General features: G+C 45.2%; 1 protein-coding gene across 1 annotated transcript in view; it reads left to right on the forward strand.

The window, feature by feature from the left end:
* Positions 1-6,702: 6,702 nt before the first annotated feature.
* Positions 6,703-19,100, forward strand: part of ABCB11 (ATP binding cassette subfamily B member 11) — an 83,085-nt gene continuing 70,687 nt past the window's right edge. The window contains exons 1-2 of the mRNA XM_019554636.1: positions 6,703-6,806; positions 15,972-16,074. Coding sequence (XP_019410181.1) covers positions 15,999-16,074 — 76 coding nt within the window. The 5' untranslated portion in view covers positions 6,703-6,806; positions 15,972-15,998. The remainder of the gene's footprint in view (positions 6,807-15,971; positions 16,075-19,100) is intronic.

Genomic DNA, 19,100 nt, shown 5'->3' on the forward strand with positions numbered 1-19,100 from the left:
GTACAGCAAGAATGAAGGGCTTGGCCACTGCATTTCCGGAAATGTCTCAGTTTACAGCACGTAACAGAAAGTATCATGTTATGTAACTATAGCAACTGGAACTAAGACTTTGAAGCAGATGTCTGTCAAGTACGTAGTCCAGGAGTCACACTAAGACACCATGTGGTACCAAGGGAAAGATCATTAAAAAGTAATAAAACGCCCAGAGGAGAAAAATGGAGTAGTCAAAGCTCCACCGGAGCAGAGACTCTCTGGAAATGTGGAAAGCAACTGGAGGAAGTGCAGGGTGCCTCATTCTGTATCTGTAAGCAGCATGTGTCAGTAAAATGGGACAATAAGCCAAGATAGCCTTCTTTTGTGACAGTGAGTGGTTTGGATGCAGCCGACGTGTTGAATAAATGTCAGTTAATTTCACAGGAGTTTAACTGTGAAACTGTAATACAGAAACGTGAGCAGGACTGCATTGCAATTAAAAAATGAACATGAAATATATATTTTTAATTAGGGAGATGAAAGGCAGGTGGTACTACAGACAAGACAGTGTCTTATCTGAGGCTGAAGAGTCAGTCTTGCAATTTTAGGGGGAACTAACCACAATCCTGACCAGAGACTAGCTAGACACTGAGCGATTCAGAATTAACTGTTGGCAAGGCCGTTATAATTTATGCGATCCCTTCCAGTCCTTCTCATGAAGTCCTTTCTATGTTTAGCAAGCAGATATACTTACTGCAGGGGCCATGGACCAAAACAACTGAGGAAGATTTTAAGGATGTCTTCTAGGAGGGGTACACAATATGGGAATAGCCAAGGTAATATTAGTGCCCTGGCAACTCAGAGTCAGTTGCACTAGACATTTACCTCAGCAAGCCAGCCAGGCTGTATATGCATTGCAGCAGCCCTCCATTGGAAAATGTCGCTTGTAAGTGGCCTTCAATATTGAGTTGTGTACCTCAGTCCCAGGGACCAGGGAAACTCTTAACAGAGTATGTAACAGGACTGGGAGAGCCTACAGTTCAGCCCACCAGGGAAGTCCTCCTCTCCTTAAGATCCCTCAGAATATTCCCTTTGCTATAAAGTAGCGAAATAGACTTATTACACTGGGAATCATTCAGCAAAAGGAGATGCCAACAGTGGTTACTGTTGGTAATCCATATTATTGTAAAAGATCTTTGTGTATTTATAGACCTGAAAAAAAATTAAAATTATGTAAAAGGGAACATTTTTCACTAACTGTAAGAAACAAAGAGGGAGATGGCAAATATATATATACTTTATAAATATAAATTATTTATAATTATAAATTATATGTGGACAGTCTTTAGAGAGACTGACATAATCCCAGAGACTTAACCTGTATGTTGTGTTTATTGTACCAGTTACTTACTTCCCACTTCAGTATATGTTTTTTTAATTACATGAAATGCAAATGGATTCTTATAAGTAAAACAGTTTTTCACTAGCAACAAGTATCCAAATTAGCTTGCCAAAGACTCGCTTCCCTGTTCTTAGCTGGCAAAGTAAAGTGGAAAATGATGCTATATGTTTTCTGTAGTTCTGTCTGGAATATTTCATTTTCTTCTTGAGAATCATGCATTGATGAATAAAATGCTACAAATGCATAGTAGTATATCACAGCACTGACAACAATTCCATTTTTGCACAACAGACAAGAACAGAGTAAAGCATGTGTTGAACAAAGTAAATACTAAATATGTCTAGTAAAGTGATCACCAAGGAAAAATGTGAAGAGAAACTGTGTTCGTACTGCACCCTGAGCCAAGTAGAATTTTGAAGCACTCACTGTACCATGTTACATGGCAGGAACCTAATATTTATGCCAGACTTATAATAATGTTGCTACTTTTAATTCAAATGGAATATATGATTTTTTTCCCCCAGTATGGAAGCACAGTAAACAGAACACATTTCTGTCTCAGTCACTTATCAGAAGATAGAAAGGGAGAATGTTATTTTCCCTAAAGATTACAAAACATGGAAGTATTTCGTTAACAGCTCTAAAATGCCAAATGTCACAAAATTAGAGCTCTGAAGACACCTTTTCTTAACTAAAAATGAATCAGATTCAGGACATTTCCTTATAAGAATGTAGGTTATAATGAAAAGAAGCAGCATGTTTGATCAGAAGATTAAGTAAAATACTTACATGATAAGTTGTTTTATCACTTGGTGTAAATAAAATAAAATTACTGCATGCTGGTTATTTTCTTTCCTTTTTTGGTTGCTTACCCATACTGAAGGAGGGACTGCTGAATGAGGAACACCCTTTGACTGTTGAAAAAACTGAGGACAGCAGCTTTGACTCAAATAGTATATACGTTATTACACCATTGGATGCATATAATTATGATTACTTCTTTATTTTATGCTTATTAAGAAATCATTTTGCTTTTTGAAATGGAGAAAAATAAGCCATATTGGGTGCATCTACAGGTTTAATTAATGCACATAAATAACCTCTGGAGCTTATTGCTCCTGGATATGCCCTTTGAACATGAGCCTGAGAGCAATAAACTCCAGAGCAATAAGCTCTTGCGTTTAATTTTGACCCATATTGAGCTGGGTCATAACTATCCCATCTGGCAGCCTGAGGCTGCTCCCCCTAACTCAGTGTGCTGCAAAGGGGCTGGCTGGGGCACGAGGGTGCTTCTGTGTGGGGCTAACTGGCAGGCAGCTCCCAGGAGCAGGGAGCAATGTCCCAGCCCCCTGCAGGACACAGCTGTCTTCTAGCCCTGTGCAACCTGCCAGCCTCTGGGCTAGCACCCAAGGTGAGCCTAGACCTCCCACTGGCTGCTGCTGGGGGCCAGTGCAGAGCTGGTAGGGCCAGGAGCAGACTGCTGCCATAAACAGCAAATCTGCTCCCACTTCTCCATATGTGTAGGTGTCTGCCCAGCGTAGATTTACTCTCAAACTTTTTGTACCAAGACCCATTTGTAAACATAGATGGCCAGTCCTGACTCAGTAAATACCTGGGTGTTGCCCTTCACTCCCAATCCACAGCCCCTCAGCTGCAGGCCCTATTCCCCAGTGGGGGGGCAGGGGTGGGTGTGTGGTGCATAGGGGAGGGCCCCAAGCAGCCCCTTGAAGGTTGGAACTCTGCCAGCCTGCAAGGGAAACCCACAGTTTCCCCATTTTTTTTCTCATTTAAAGGACAATCCATCTTAAAGTGTGTTTGCAACTCTTTCATATATTCTTGTGACCAACTTTTGGGTCATGACCCACAGATTGAGAAATGCCGCTCTACAGTAAACTTACCCTAGAGTATTTGCATGTGTAGATGTGCCCAGAGTGTAGAAGTGTAAAGGTGGAAATAGTGTATTTACTTTAAGTTGGGCAGCTAGTTAATTTTCATTTACTCAGTTTTCTTTTTATGTATGCAGTCCATTAATTTTTGCTGATCCTAGCAAAGCCTCATTAAAGTCAGAGGGAATTTCATTGTTAGATAAATAATTAAAAAGAGAACAGCAGCGTGGAAAAAAGCGATGGTAAGAAAGTATGCGTTTTGTTTTCTTTTTCCCTGGGCCACAGATTTTGTATATACAAATTACCAGAGCAAATTAACCGTCATTTTCAAAAGTGGAAACAGGAATGAAATCTCTTGACATGCACAGTAATGGCAGCAGGGTCATTCATTTCTAAGCCAAAGTTGCACTGAAGTCACACCCAGGAATTAAAAAATGCAGTAAAACATGTCTTGGCAATACTCATCCTATGCCCACTTTCTTTAAAAGTAATATTCTTATTTTCACTTCAGTGTTAGAAGCTATCACTTGATATTACTATTGATAAAAATATTATAATCACCTGTGCATATAACTTTGTTGCAATATCAATTGTAACACACACTTGGAGTATACACATGATGATATACTCCACAAACTCAGATCATATCTAAATATGTTTTGGGGGAGAGGGGGGCATGGAAAAAAACTCACAAAAATTCTGTGCCATAGTTATAATTACTGTGTTAAAGTTGCACACATACAGGGAATTGGATTGAAGTCTACTCTAAAATGTAGTCCTTTCTGCATTTCCAAATGGTGGAATGATTATCCCATAAGGGAAACTGGCTAAATCTTTTGCGCTTGTATATAAATAAATAAAATCTCTCTCTGCTCTTTCAGTTTTCCCTCAACTCTACATCTGAATTCTTGACCAAAAGCCCTAATCTGAGGTCAGGTCCTGAGAGGTGGGAAATTCTCCAAAATAGATTTGGCCAGGATCGTCATGCAAAGGAGTCCTAACAAAATATTAGAATAGTTCTACCCAGCCTGGCCTCCTTCAGACTATAGGCCTGATCCTGCAATGAACCAGGGCTCCTGCTTTACTTTGTTTAGTACTTTTATTTTGGCACAGGGACTTACGATCCTGCTGGGGGCTAAAGCGAGGAAGTTACTTTCAAACTGTCAAAAATCTGAGGTCTGAAAAGATAGGTGTTCTGAGGTATAAATAAACTTTTTTAAAAATAAAAAGAATGAGCATTACAGGAAGAAAGATAAAGGAAGATGAGTCAACACGCTGATAGGTGCATGATATGGAGCTGTCTTGCAGTATTGAGGTATTTTGTTGCCTTGCAGTATTTTGGTTTTCCATATAGTGTTATGCTCTGGAGCTTTTTCATTGTACGTGTTTGGAGATGGAGTCACTGAACATTAGATGCAAAAATAACAAACTGTACCTCCGTTGCCACTATATAAGTGGAGGGCAATGACATTTCTTTCTTCAGTGGCACAATGGGGCTTAAATTATTAATGCTTGCTTGTGAGGTGTTTGAGATCTTCAGGTGCAAGGTACTAAAGAACAGGAAAGTCTTACTGGAAACGTTCAGCTGCTTTGCTAATAGCCCAGGCACTCTACTCTCAGGCAGGTTTAGTGCGAGTCTGAGGTATCTCCAAGAACATCTTAATTGAGAGCGTGTATGTTGTGTGTTGTGTGTGTGAGAGGGAGAGATTTTTTCAGCTAATTGTGGCTTCTCGATACTGGAGCCAGTTTTATGCTGGTCCTGTTTCCAGCATAAATCAGAAAAGCTTAACAGCTTCTCTAAGCAGTGCTTTCTCCCATCAAGGAACAGCTTGGGTTTGCTGCCTAAGAGAGCATCGTTTGGTCCAAAGCATAAAGGCAAACCTGCTCATTGGGAATTACCATTCAACCCTATTTTAGAAATGTTAGTTGTCCAGTCATTTCAAAGCTATAACCACACAGTGGTAGCCATGGAGGTAGGCAAATTGCAGTTTCTGCATGCCTGTAACAAAGTTTGGAAGCTTGTTGTTAGACGTCAGGCAATTGGCAGCCATTAAGGTTTTGGGGACAGGAAGGTGTTTGACAATAAGCTAATCTGCTGTGGTAAAACCAGTTTGTTTAGTCAGCTGAGCATAAGCACATGCATAACAGCTTCAGGCTGCAGGGGAGATAAAAGGGCACCAGAACTTTTATATGAACAGAGAAATGTTCTCATGATGAATAAAGATTTTCCCCCTTTTATTTACTCCTATACAAATGGTAGTGTCTATAAAAGATGGCATCAATCCAAAAAGGAGATAATCACTTCATTTAAACCAGGTCTACATACACAAACATAAATACAATGGCTCACATTCAAAAGGAAACACTAATTTTAATAAAATTTGATGAAATAAAGCAGAAAGTTTATCTGTTTGTACTGTATCCTATTTTACTAGGGTGAGAGCAGCACGTTAATTGGAATGCCTCCCTTCCCTTTTACCCAGACCATGGTAAATGTTTCCACTAGAGTCTCTGAAAATCCCAGTTCCGGCCTTCAACGTTTTAGTGCTGGGGCTATATCTTAATACATAGAAAACATTTTTCACTGAACCTATAGAAGCAAGTAGTAAGGGAAATGGACTGGAAATCTGACCTTTTAGAAATGGGGAATCTGAATATGTATTGGATTATAACCAGTTTTAATAAATGTTCCATTTAAAATTCATTCATTCCCCCCTCCCCCCGGCCTCTTTGAACACACAGAACAATTGATGGTTATCATACTTTTATCCACCCTCACTCTTCTCTTCTCCAGACTAAATAAGCCTAGTTCTTCCAGGCTTTCCTTATATGCCATACTTTCTAGGTCTTCTAGCATTTTTGTTGCTTTCCTCTGGTATTTTTCCAGATTTTTAACACCTTTGTTGACACACAGGAGAGAGTACTCTAGATCTAGAGTTCTCACCGCTTCCTGTGACTTGTATGTATGCAGTTCACATCTCAGTATGCAACTTTTTTTTTCGCAACAACATTACAAGTTCAGGGCTTGGAGATGAATGAGTGTTTGAATAAGCATCAGATACTATTTGTTTAATTGTATATAACTCCTGAAATGGTTTAACTGTTACTCAACATTATTTTTACAGAACATATTGAGGCTGATGTTGCTCTTCATAGTGGGCATGCTAGCATACTTATAACTACAGCATTGCTGATCCAATAATGCTTCAATATGTCTTCCTATAATTTTATGTCATGCATATTGAAAGAGTACCTTTTAATTTATGTAGAGCCAACTGCTTTCTCAAGTGCCTTGTCTTTGTGTCATGAGATTACATTAGTCAAATTTAAACTTGCCATTAGATGTCAATGAACTCTAGCCAGGATGACTGCAGGGTTAGTGACCCAGGTGCAAACAGTCAATGCCCATTTTAAAGCTTCTGTCCTGATAGATGGGTTAGAATGATGAAAACTGCTGTTGGAAATGGATGTTCACATCCCTGACTGATCTGACCACCTGGGATCCTTGTGGTTTGTCCTATATTCCTCACTTTTTTACCTTCCAGGTAAGTAAAAGTCTATCACTTCTAGCACTTGAAAATACAATTTACTAACCAAAATGTAATTTGTATTTTTTCCCTGCAAGTTATGTGGGTCCAAATCCTGATCCTTTCTCCCACAGTGGATCATACTAGAATCCATTGGCTTCACTGGGACTACTTTAGGAATGATCATGTTTGATATCAGAAGTGAGCTGGTGCCTCTATATCACACCCTTAGCTTCTCAAAAAAATCTAGTTTCACTGTTTCAAAGAATGTCTCATGTATCCAGACACCATGGTCTTTATCTATGTATGACATAGGCAATGCAATTTGAGCGAGCACTTCAGTGTGGCTTCTCACAGCAGTAATCACCAGCTCATTGACAATTTTTTACGGGACCAGGACATTATTTTATAGGACTCCGCCACAAATTTCTTTATGGAGTTCAATAACATGATTGCAAAGGTAAATAATAAATAGAGGGAGAAGGAAAGAGAGACCGCTTTTCTTACTTTGGTCAGAATATAACCCTTCTTCACCGCCACAAAGTATGACATTATTTTATTGATGTGGGTATTCTTCATCATTTTATAGAAAGTTGTAGTTTTCCACACTGGCGTCAGATGTGGGGATCTGCTCGGGCAACTTTACACTAGTGGTCAGAAACCAGGTTCAGGGTTGTTACAAGTGGAACCAAGCAGCTGAACTGAACCAACTTTTACTTTTTAAAAATCTCTATCTGTTGGCAAGATGTGGTTTTGCGATGAGTTTTCAAAAAATTGAATGGTCGTTTGAACAGAAGTTGCTCATATAATACAGACAAGCAAAGTGATAATGAAATCAACATCATACCAAAATGTGTATATTCCTCTTATCTGTTTTTGCAGTTTCCTTTATTGTTATCCTAATTTAAATATAAAATGGAGAAGAACGCAGTAGCACTTTTAATTGAAATTATTGGCTTAGCCTCCAGATTTCTTTATAAAGTCAATCTCTGTCCTGTAAACACTGGAACAATGCAAAGCAGTTGGAGCCAAGGCTTAGGTTCTAACCCATTTTAATGTGTTTAAACAGGAAACTTCTGTTCATTATGTATGTGCAATGTGATGACGATTAATAAATATTTTTGACCCCTGGACTGAATTCAGAAATTTTGAATGTTAGGAGTAAAAAACTGGTTCATCACTAAGCCTGTATGCTAGCAGGAATGAAAAGTTTAGGGCATACTTGAGAATGCTGAAAGATACATAGTAATACAGATTCTTTCTATTGACCCAGAGGTCAGCATATTAATGATATGATCTATACTTACAGCCAGAAGGGCAAATGATGATTTGGTGTTTGGGAACATAGTTCCTGACAAAACTCTCAAAAAAGTCAAGTCCTTTTTACAGAATAATTTAAAGGTATTTTATCTCTTGCAGACATTATTAATGCAGCAAATGAAGCGTAAACCATCTTAAGACAAAGGTTAAATTTGTGATAACAATTTAGGTAAAATTATGCTAATTGGAAAATGTTAGTCTTATATATTTCTCATATGGCAGAATTTCTTCTTGAGTTTACATGCATGTTTATGCCCATGTTCATTAATGTCTCTGTTCTTCTCTAAAAAGATAAAGCACCATGTTGAAAGTTAGGCAACACATTAAGCCTTTGGCTGTCTGCTTATTTGTACTGGCTTTTCTACAAAATCAGTTGACCACAGTTTTCCCTATATCTGTAGGACTTAAGCTTATCAGGGATCCAGTTGAATAGAGGAGAGTTTGCAGTATCTGTGAAGACTCAACCTTATGAATACCATTTATATGCGTTTCAGCTGGACTAATTTAAAACAGATCTCTGTTGCAAAGATGATCTGGAGCATATTATTTGTTGACACAGCTGCCAAGAGGAACTGAGAGAGAAACTGGATGTTTCTTAAGGCATGTGTGTGAGTTCTTTGTGCTGGTTTGAAAAACTGCTTTTTGTAGGACTCCTCTTTCAGAGTTTCAGTGAACTAACTAGGGTAAGTGGGAGACTGAGGGACTATACTTTAACTGTAAATGTGGATAAGTTAGTTTCTCAAAAATGACTGAAAACTGCCTTATTGTAGTAGGTCTGGAGTATTGTTGTAGCCATGACAGTCTGGATTCCAGATTCCAGGAAGGGCACTTTGTGCTTGAGGGCTTGTCTAACAGCTCTCTCAGCTATACAGTTAGTCTAATAAAAAATATCCCTAGGAAAAACCCTTACTTCTATGAAAACAGCCAGGGATTTGTGCTTAGTGATTATCAGGATTGTGTTTATGTATGTATAAGCTAGATAAGCTCATCTGAAAATTAAGTTTTTACAAAATCTTCTTTCTATATGGAGCAGGATGAATATGTATATAGCAAACCCCTATTGCCATGGCATTTCCTTAAGTTCATAGATTCATAGACGTTAGGGCTGGAAGGGACCTTGAAGATCATCAAATCCAGCCCCCTGCCCCAGGGGCAGGAAGTCAGCTAGGGTCTAAGGACGCCAGCAAGATAAACATCCAAATGTTTCTTGAATGAGTCTAGAGTAGGTGCCTGCACCGCTTCTGGAGGGAGTCTATTCCGGGCCTTGGGGGTTTGGACAGTAAAGACCTTATGTCCAACCTAAAAAGGTCTTGGAGGAGTTTATGACCATTGGTCTTTGTTATCTCTCAGGGCGCTCTGGTGAACAGATCCTGATGCACACCCCTTATATACTTATAGGCAGCCACCAGGTCCCCCATGAGCCTGCCCTTTTCCAAGCTGAAGAGTCCCATGGCTCTCAGCTTCTCGTCATAAGACCTATTCTCTTGCCATCCAGTCATGCGCGTGGCTTTCCTCTGGACTCTCTCAAGCTTCTCCACATCCTTCTTGAATTGTGGAGCCCAGAATTGGATGCAGTACTCCAGCTGCAGCCTCACTAAGGCTGAGTACAGCAGGAGGATGACATCCTGAGATTTACAAGATTTAAGTTAGACAGGCCCTGGCTCTACATGCTTTCTCTAAAACTTTAAAGAACAATAACAATCTTCCCCCCCCCACCCCTCTTTTGGAATTTCCTGCTTATGTGTCTAATATTTAACCATATTTTCCTTTTAAAAATATGTAGCATTACAACCATTTTTTCTTATATGACTTTAAAATGAGGTGCAACACAGTTAACATCAAACACTTGGCCTTGCAAACTTTGCCTGTCCTCTAAAAAGAGAGATTATGAATTATATTTCCTTTGTAGAAAATAATACCTGTATTATTATCACAAGTGGGTTTATTTCAGACATTTATCATGTATCATAAACAGCTGACAAAAAGAAGTATAGGCACTTACATACATTTTCTGTATTGTTTTTGAGCTTAGTACAGACAATTTAACTGTGTAGATCCTACAGCCATTTTTAGCTCATCTGCCTCTTGCAGTGTGAATTAGAATTGCTTCCTATGGCTGTATTTGCATGTGCAATTAGTCATGACTAAATTTACTGCTCGTTAAGCTAGTTAGCAGTTAGCTATTTTTGGGCAGGAGTCTACACACGCAGAGACTTGGCACTCAGTCTAGTACCAAGTCCCTCCAGCCCTGCCATGTGCCCACTGGGGGGAGCTCCAGCCTCCAGCCACATGGCTGCCAGCACTTGGCAGCAATATTGAAGCCAGACCCAGCTGCCAGCACCTGGCAGCCATCTTTGAAAAACAGTCCTACCCTTTGATCCCTGGCCAGCTCCTTCCCTGCAAAGAAGCCATGTACTCAGTGCAGGAGAGCCATGTACTGTGGCAGCTCCCTGCGTGCCTACCCTGCCTCCCCCTGCCATGGCAATTCCAGCCTTGTCCCTGGCAGCGATGACCAGTCCCCCATGCTCCTGCTGGCCCTGGTGCTGGCCCTGTTGGCCCCAAGAGACCCCATCCACCCAGGCCCCAGCAGAGCTGCACACCTGCCAGTGGAAGCCAAGGCACTGGGTGCGGGAGGCCCTGGCCAGCTCGCTCCCTCTGCACTCCTTAATCCAGCCCACCTGCCCTGCCACCCATACACCCCCTACTCCCTGCCCACCAGTACTACTGTCGGGACACACACTTGTTTGGAAAAAAAATAGCATTATTCCCCTCACAACACTCACTCCCATTCCTCCCTCCCTCTTCCTCAACCAAAAAACTTCCCTCCCCACCTCCCTCCCCAACACACAGAGCCCCTCCACCACCCTCCACCACCCTCCCCACCAACAATTATTATTATTATTACCAACAATAAAAATCCCACTTCCCAGTGTGCAAACTATTCACAATAGTGTCAGTCTCTATCTGAATCACAGAGTGGGAGGCCGTGGGGTAGAGGCATCTAGAGGGCAGAGCCCAGGGACAGATGCCCAGCATCCAAGCTTTCACTTATTCTCCCGTGGGTCTAGGGGCCGTGGTGACCATGGTGGGTGGCAGGCTTGTCTGCGGGTGATGCCAGACAGCACTTCTCAACAGCAGCAGCTCCCCCTCTGCCCACATTCAGGGCCAGCATCCCCTTCTGGTGGCCTTTCTGGCACTTCCAGGTGTTTGGGCACATGGGCTCAGGGCAAGCAGTGGGGTTGGGCCCAGGCGGGTAGCAGGGTGGGGACAGGGTTGGGGCAGGGCCAGGGGCTCCAGTGGGTGAGAGGCACTGAAGGACCTCTTCCCAGGGTCAGGCAGGGGCCTGCTGTGGGGTGTCAGGTAGGACCCAGGGACCCTGCAGGGCCATGAGCAGGGGCCAGGCAATGGGGGGCATGGATGTGACCGCCAGGACCAGGAGGGTGAACAGGGTCTCATGGTTGGCATCCGTGGCCTCCACTGCCCAGGTCTGGAGGGCCACCACCTGCCGAAATAGCTCAATGTGCTCTTGCTCCAGGACCCCCATCTGTACCCAGTGCCCGGTCCTGCACCTCTTCCTGGGCAGTCTCCCAGGTGATGGCCTCCATCCACCAGGCTTGTGCCCATGCCTCCTACTCCTCTGCCACTGCCACCAGCTGCTGGAGCATGATGGTTCTATCCACGTTGTGCCACTGGCACAGCTAGTGCATGTGAAGGGCTCCAGCACTGGGTGGCAGTGGCCCAGAGCCTGCATCTGCTGGGGCTGGTGGGCTCTCCCTCGCATCCAGATGTTGGCCCTGCAGAGGCAAAAGACAGAACTGTTTTGTGAGAGTTTGCGACTCTTCAGAGATAAGATGCTCTGCACCAGGGCCATGAGCTGCCTGGCCTCAGATCAGGGGTCGTCTGTGCATGGGTGCCCAGAGATCATGGTAAGTCAGCCAGGCAAGCTGGGCCCTGGTGGCCACAAGCCAAGCCTCCCATCCCCACTTGCTTCCCTGGGGCCGGTGGCCTGCTGGGTGCTGGTTGCAGGAAGCCTGCCTCCCCTGTCCCCTTCCTAGGGTGGGAAATGCCAGGTTGCTGGCAGCACCTGCTGCCGTGGCTCCAGACCCTGCTCCCATACCTCTTTCCCTGAAGGCCAACCACTCTGCTTTGCTGCTGCCCATCCCATGGTTCCTGGGGTTGAGGTGCATGGGGCTTCCTAACAACTGGGGGAGGGGCTGGCCATGCCCCTGCCCCTGGCCTCCCTACTGGGGGCCTCTCCAGGGAGGTGCCCTGGAGCTTGCCCCCACCATGCCACTGCTGCTCTCTGAGCATACTCCTGCTGCTCGGGAGGTGCATGATGAGCTGTTTGTGCAGGCTGAGGGGTACCTGAGCCACTAAGCCCTCCTGATGATGATCCTTCTGGTGCCCTGGCCACTCTTGCACTCCTGGTTTGGGACCTTGTGCTATGATGGTGTGGGGGAAAGCCCAGGCTGCCCCACAACCTCCACCACTGCTTGGAGGGCTACCTGTGGCAGTGCTACATGTCCCTGCCCCTCACTGCTGAGGAGAACATTGCTGGCAACACCTATACCTTCCTTGGGGTGAGAGGCCCATGCCTGCCCAGCTGCAGAGACATGGGCTGCTGAATAAAGTTCTGAACTGTGTTCCACCTCTGTGTGCTGTAGGGAGGGAACTTGAGGCCAAAGAAGTGTGAGCAGGCCAGGCAGGGAGCAGAGGCTGGGGCCAGAATTAGGGCCAGGGGCAAGTGCAGGACTTACCATGTGTCTGGGGCTAATGAGGCTGGCAGTTTGACATGGGCCTCCCTGTTGGCAATGGCAGCTGGTTGCACCTGGTGTCTTCAGCTCATGGTGTGTGGCAGGCCAGTGCCTGGCCAGGCTTCCCCCTAGGGAGAAGCAGTGTCATGGGTGGCCACTCCTTGAGGAGGGCTATAAGGATGCAAAGCTGGTAAGGCAGCCATTGGCCAAGGCACCTCCAGCTGCTGGTGGGTGCAGCAGCTGGGGAGGTGGGTGGGTTGGGGCACTGAACACCCAAGGGCCCCTCCTCTGGGGAGGTGTTACCACCAGATGGGTCAGGGCAGGGCAGTGACTCAGGCAGGCCACCCTTGCTGGTGAAAACTGCAGGGTTGTAGCCTTGGTCCCGGGACACCAAAATGTTGGTCAACTGCTGCATAAAGGGCATGGTCTTACAGGCATGACCCGACCGATGACTGTGGTCAGTCACAGCCACCTACTGTGCCTGCAAGGCCATGATCCTTATGAAGCACTGCTGCACTGTCTGGGAGTGCCATCACTCCCACATGCCACCTGACAGGGCCTCAAAAATATGGGTGTTTGAGTGCCCACTACCTGCAAACTGCCTCTGAACCTCTGCACCCCCCAGAGGGCCACGAGGTCCCTAATCTCCTTCTGGCTCCATTTGGGGCCCTGGATGGAAGGCTAGTGTGTGTGCATGCAGGTGGGGCCAGTCCTCAATGGGGAGGACAGGGAGGACATGTTGGTGCATCCCGCACCAGCTCTCTGGGCCCCCATTATGGCTCTCCCTGTGTGGCCAGCCCTGAACAGTACTCAGGAGCACTTAGCAGAGGGGCATGGCCAGGGACTGGGAGCTGTGCAGCAGAGGCAAATGGGCCACAGTGCCTGCAAGAACAGGAGACACTGCTAGGAGTGAGAACCAGCAGGGAGCAGGTGCTGGCCCTGCTGCCAGAGACAGCCAGCCGGCACCCCTGGGAACGTCAGGGCTGAGCAGGTGGAGCAGCAGGCTGGAGCCCTTTACAGCCCTCACCTGTGGCCAAGCAGCAGCTCTGGTTAGGGACAGGACTGGCAGAGGCAGAGGCAACCTGGGTCTTGTCCAGGGGGGCATACAGGGCCTGCAGTGCTCCAAGGTCCAAGTGTGTGTGCCCCAGGGGCTTTTATAGCCTGCAGCTAGGGGTTGCCACAGAGCAGCCCAGCCCTGGGGCAGGAGAGGCGACTAGCCAGGAGACCTGGGGTTGAGCTCAGGGCAGTACTATAGTTGCTGGGCAGACCCAGCATTAACGTTAGTGCTGGGTCATGTCCACACATGTGTTACTGTGCTTTAATTAATCAGAACTAAATTTGATACCTGCATTTGCCGGTATCAAATTTAGGCATAATTAGACATTTTTGCAGTAAGGGTGTGCACATGTAAACGCACACCTGTACTGCACAGTAAATTAGGCTACGGTGCATTAACACATCTTGTGTAGATGTGTCTTATATGTGGAATATATAGACACAGAGGACATGTCAGACAAGCATGGGCATTTGTTTCCCTGGAGACAAGAAGCAGTGGCACATGTTGTGCTGCATCTACTTCTCCCCAGGGAACACCTGTGCCACATGGACTCTGGTTCATGACAAGTTACCCTGAGGGGGAACAGGAGGCTGGGACCAGCAGCCTTATAGGGGTTCTGGGGACCAAGGAAGCTGCAAATGCAGCTGGGAGCCTGCTGGCAAGTGTGGCTCCAGCTGTCCAGGCTCCAGTTTTGGGTGGTGCATGCTACCACTAAATGTACTGCCCTGCTTTTTTTCTGTGTGGGCTTTTTTGACCTCTCAGGGTCAAAAAACAAGCCCAGGTTGCAAGGTAGCAGCACAGAAAACACCTGAATGTTCAGTGTTCATACCTCACAGCTGCACTCATCTGGATGCAGCCTTACAGCAAGTGCATATGCTGGATGGAGCCATATGTTTACTATATTTGTGCCACTGCTTTTTTCTGGGTGGGACAGAAGAGGCTGGGGCCAACACCTCTGCTGGCCATAGTAGCTTTACCTAGTATCCTGGGGCGGCAGCAGTGCTGATCTAGCCACATGGAGCCTGGCTGGCAGCCACAGTGTGGCTCTGGATGGCCAGGCTCCATTTTGGGTGGTGCGCACTGCTGCCACGTGCATTGTGCTGCTTTTTTTAGCTGGCAGAGATTTAGGCTAGATATCAGGAGGAGCTACTTCACTGTCAGGGCGGCTAGGATCTGGAACCAACTTCCAAGAGAAGTCGTGCTGGCTCCTACCCTGGGGGTCTTTAAGAGGAGGTTGGATGAACACCTTGCTGGGGTCATTTGAACCCAGTACTCTTTTCTGCCTTGGCAGGGGGTTGGACTCAATGATCTGCTCAGGTCCCTTCCGACCCTAGAAACTATGAAACTAAATAACCATGTGCTGGCACTACTGTGCAGTAACTTTAGGTACTGCACATTACATTAGTCCTTTATTAGGGAAGTAGTACACTAAGTGTGCAGTATCTAAGGCACATTAATGAATGTGTAGATGCACCCTTTGTGTTCTATGTGAGAAACCTGGACATGCCCTTTCCTGCTTCATACAGATGCTGGCCCATCAGTTTTAATGGCATAAAGAGACTGATTGAAGGTTTTTTAAAACTCGTGCTGGGGGGTGCAGGCAATGGAGGTTAACCATGTTTAAAACTTCATTTTATAAAGTACCTAGAGGGTGTAGCATAACTTAATGCATAGTTTCCTCTAGCATGACTGCTAAAGGACAAATAATTAAGGAATAAAGAATAGATGTGCTACAACTGTGCTCACTACAACCACATTAGGAAACACTCAGTTAGAGCCTGAAGCATTTTTACAAAGTACGATAATAATCTATTGCTTGTGATAGACTTATTCGGCAGGCAGTCTTTGCCAGTTAAATGTGCTTTTGCTTCAGCTCCCTGTAGTTTCATTATATCTGTTAGACTATAGTCTGTATTAGTTATTTTATTGCTCTTAATCCAATGCTGAGTTCTCTTAGAATGGCTGAGATGTAATTTAAGATCAGAATATAACCCATACAATTCGTTATTATTTTGAAAGACATAAATCTGGTCATACTTTTTGTCTTCTCAGGGCTCCAGGTTATAGAAGCAAATCATCATGTCTGATCCTGTTGCTCTGCGCAGCATTAAGAAATTTGGAGAGGATAATCATGCTTTTGACTTGGATAGTTCAAGTAAGAAGTTTTCTTTTTAATTAGATGCTTCTTTTAGGCTGCAGACAGAAGTTGCATTTATACTGGGATAAACCATTTTATCCTGGGATAAAGTGCGAGTATACAGACATCCATGCCTGCTGTCTTGGGGAAAATCCTAAAAAAAAAAGGTTCTCAGATAAGTAGCAACAGTTTATGCTGGGATATTGCAAAATGTGTCCATACAGTTAGCCCAGGATTGTATTATTTAACCCAGGGGCAGGCAACTATTTCAGGCGGAGGGCCACTTACTGAGTTTTGGCAAGCCGTGGAGGGCCACATGACAGGCAGCCAGGGGCAGATAAATATTAACTTTCTAAATTTTTTAGGGGCCCCACGGGCTGGATAGAATGACCTGGTGGGCCACATCTGGCCCACAGGCCACATTTTGCCCACCCCTAATTTATTCAGTGGCAGAAAAGTGGCAGTGCATTCAGCTACTCACTAAATGGTGATTATTAGGGCAATGTGTGTACACACCAATCCTAGGATATCTTTGTTCTGGGACAAACACGGATGTAACTTCTGGGAACAATGTTTCTGTTCCTGCTCCTGGCCTAGTAGGGAACAGCTATGGGGACTTGGCAGGGCAGAGAAACCATCCCACTGCTGGGCAAGGAGGGGAAACCAGCCCACCTGAGCCTGGCTCCCCATTCAGTGCAACTGGAGTGGGGAAGGAGTGGCTCTGAAGTTGGAGTTAGGCAGCAGCGGGTAGGAGAGTGGAAGGGATGAGAGTGGAGGTATTGTGGAGTACTGAGCGGGGAGTGTGCTGAGAAGGGGATTTTTACCTGTTTCAGGTACTTAAAAATGTCCCCAGCTGCTGCTCTCACAATGTGATCCAAAAGGGGGCTGACATCATGCCACTACACCTCCTTTGAATCCTCTGCTGTATCTCAGATTTTAAAAATTGCTTGAAGGTCTCCTGCTTTCCTTCCCCAGCTTTAAAACTTCCTTTCCCTCTTTTGCTCTTTGATAGTCACTTTTTTGCAGATGTTGGTTAAATACATGTCACAGTCCAAATTAAAAAGGAGCTTGAAAAGGAGGGTGAACAGAAGCCAGTGAACATTCTGATCTTCTTTTTAGTTCAGGTAGAGGCAGATGGAAAGTTAAAAGGATACTAAATTGAAACTGAATCTGAAAGCAAACTGTAAAGCAAAACAGTAACTTGTGTAAGAAGCAAAAGCAGAGAACATATCACAATACCAGGAAATATATGTCCATACGTGCTGTCTGGTTTTGGGGGCAAAGGCTACTTCCACAAAAGGACCTAAATGTTACCTAACTCTCCCTGTAAGCACCTACATACAAAATTAGACCCTCAAAAGCTCTACCTTGCTACCACCTACTCCTGAAGTTCAGTAAGGTCAAGAAAGACAAGTGCAAAGTCCTGAACTTAGGACAGAACAATCCTGTGCAACGGTACAGGCTGGGGATCAACTGGCTAAGCAGCAGCTCTATAGAAAAGGATGTGGGGGTTACAGTGGACAATAAGCAGAACATGAGCCAACAATGTGCCCTTGTTGCAAAGAAGGCTAATGGCATACTGGGCTATATTAGTAGAATTATTGGCAGCAGATTGAGGGAAGTGATTATTCCATTCTGTTTGGAATTGGTGAGACCACATCTGGAGTACTGCGTCCAGTTTTCTGCCTCCCACTGTAGAAAGGATGTAGACAAAACTGAGAGTCCAGTGAAGGGTAAAAAAATGGTAATAACACACAAAAAATCTATCTTTGCCAAACTTGTCATACTAGTTGTAATCAGGTCTGACAATGCACTGCAATTTGAGAGGTATGAGTTCAAGCTTGTTGCAAAGGAATATGGATTTACACACATTACCCCTAGCCCAAGATATCCACAGTCTGATGGACTTGTAGATAGGGCTATGCGAAGCTTCGGGTGCTGATTCGATCTGGAGGAGATTCGGCCGGATTCGGTGGCTGAATCTCTGAATCCAAATCAAATCAGGGGACCAATTAAAAGGTCCAAATCAATTCAGAAAAGAGTTGGATAGCTTTGGTGATTCGGGCAGTTCCTGCCCACTGCAGCAGGGAGCTGGACCCAGACTCCAAGCCAGTAATTAGGGGGCCAGGATGGGGGCTGAAGGAGGGGACCATGGGGGGACCCCTGCCAGGCCCCATCCCCCACCTAGTCTCGCAACCCCCACCATGGCTACCCTGCCTGCCCCAGCTTCTGGTGCTTTGAAAAAAAAGCCCCCACTCACTGAGTGCTGCCTGGCAGGAGGTGATCCCCACTGCCCCCCCCAACCCCTGCTCACTCCTCCAGCCCCCCTGGCTTCCCTGCCCCAGTTCCGGCCCTTTAAGAAAAAAGCCCAAAAAACCCCCTAGGTTCACCAGCTCCTGGAGTGGCCTCAGCTTCAGGGGGCTCAAGACAGAGCCCCCCATGCACTGTGGGGCAGTGGGGGGCAGTGGGGATCACTCCCTGCTAGGCAGCAACCAATTAGTGTGGGCTTTTTTTCCTAAGAGCCGGGAGCTGAGCTGAGCAGGGCAGCCATTGAGATCAGGCAGGGGATGGGGCCTGTGTGATTCCGAGATTCAGCCGACTCAGCAGCAGCCGAACCTCCGAATCAGATTCGGCTGAATCAATTCAGGACAGTGATTCAAATCACCAGATCGAATCACTGTCCCTCGAATCAACCAAATCTGAATCCAAAGTGAATACTAGCCACTTTGCACAGGCCTAGTTGTAGGAAAACATGCCAGAATAATAATAAGATGGCTAAATAATGCAAAGGAGTGTTGTACTGATCCTTATCTGTAGTTACTAAATTATAGAGCATTTCCTTTAAATGAAGTCTTATTTAACAGGAAGTTTAAAATAAAATGACTTAATTTGTTAACTACTGATAAGAAACAACAACATACAGGGGCATCACTAACATACATATATACATCATACATCAACAGGGGCATCACTAACAGGTCCAGAGAGGTCTTGCTCCCCCTCTATGCAGCGCTGGTCAGGCTGCAGCTGGAGCACTGTGTCCA

The sequence above is a fragment of the Crocodylus porosus genome, unplaced genomic scaffold, assembly GCF_001723895.1.
Source record: "Crocodylus porosus isolate Cpor-Errol unplaced genomic scaffold, CroPor_comp1, whole genome shotgun sequence".
NCBI classification, from domain to species: domain Eukaryota; kingdom Metazoa; phylum Chordata; order Crocodylia; family Crocodylidae; genus Crocodylus; species Crocodylus porosus.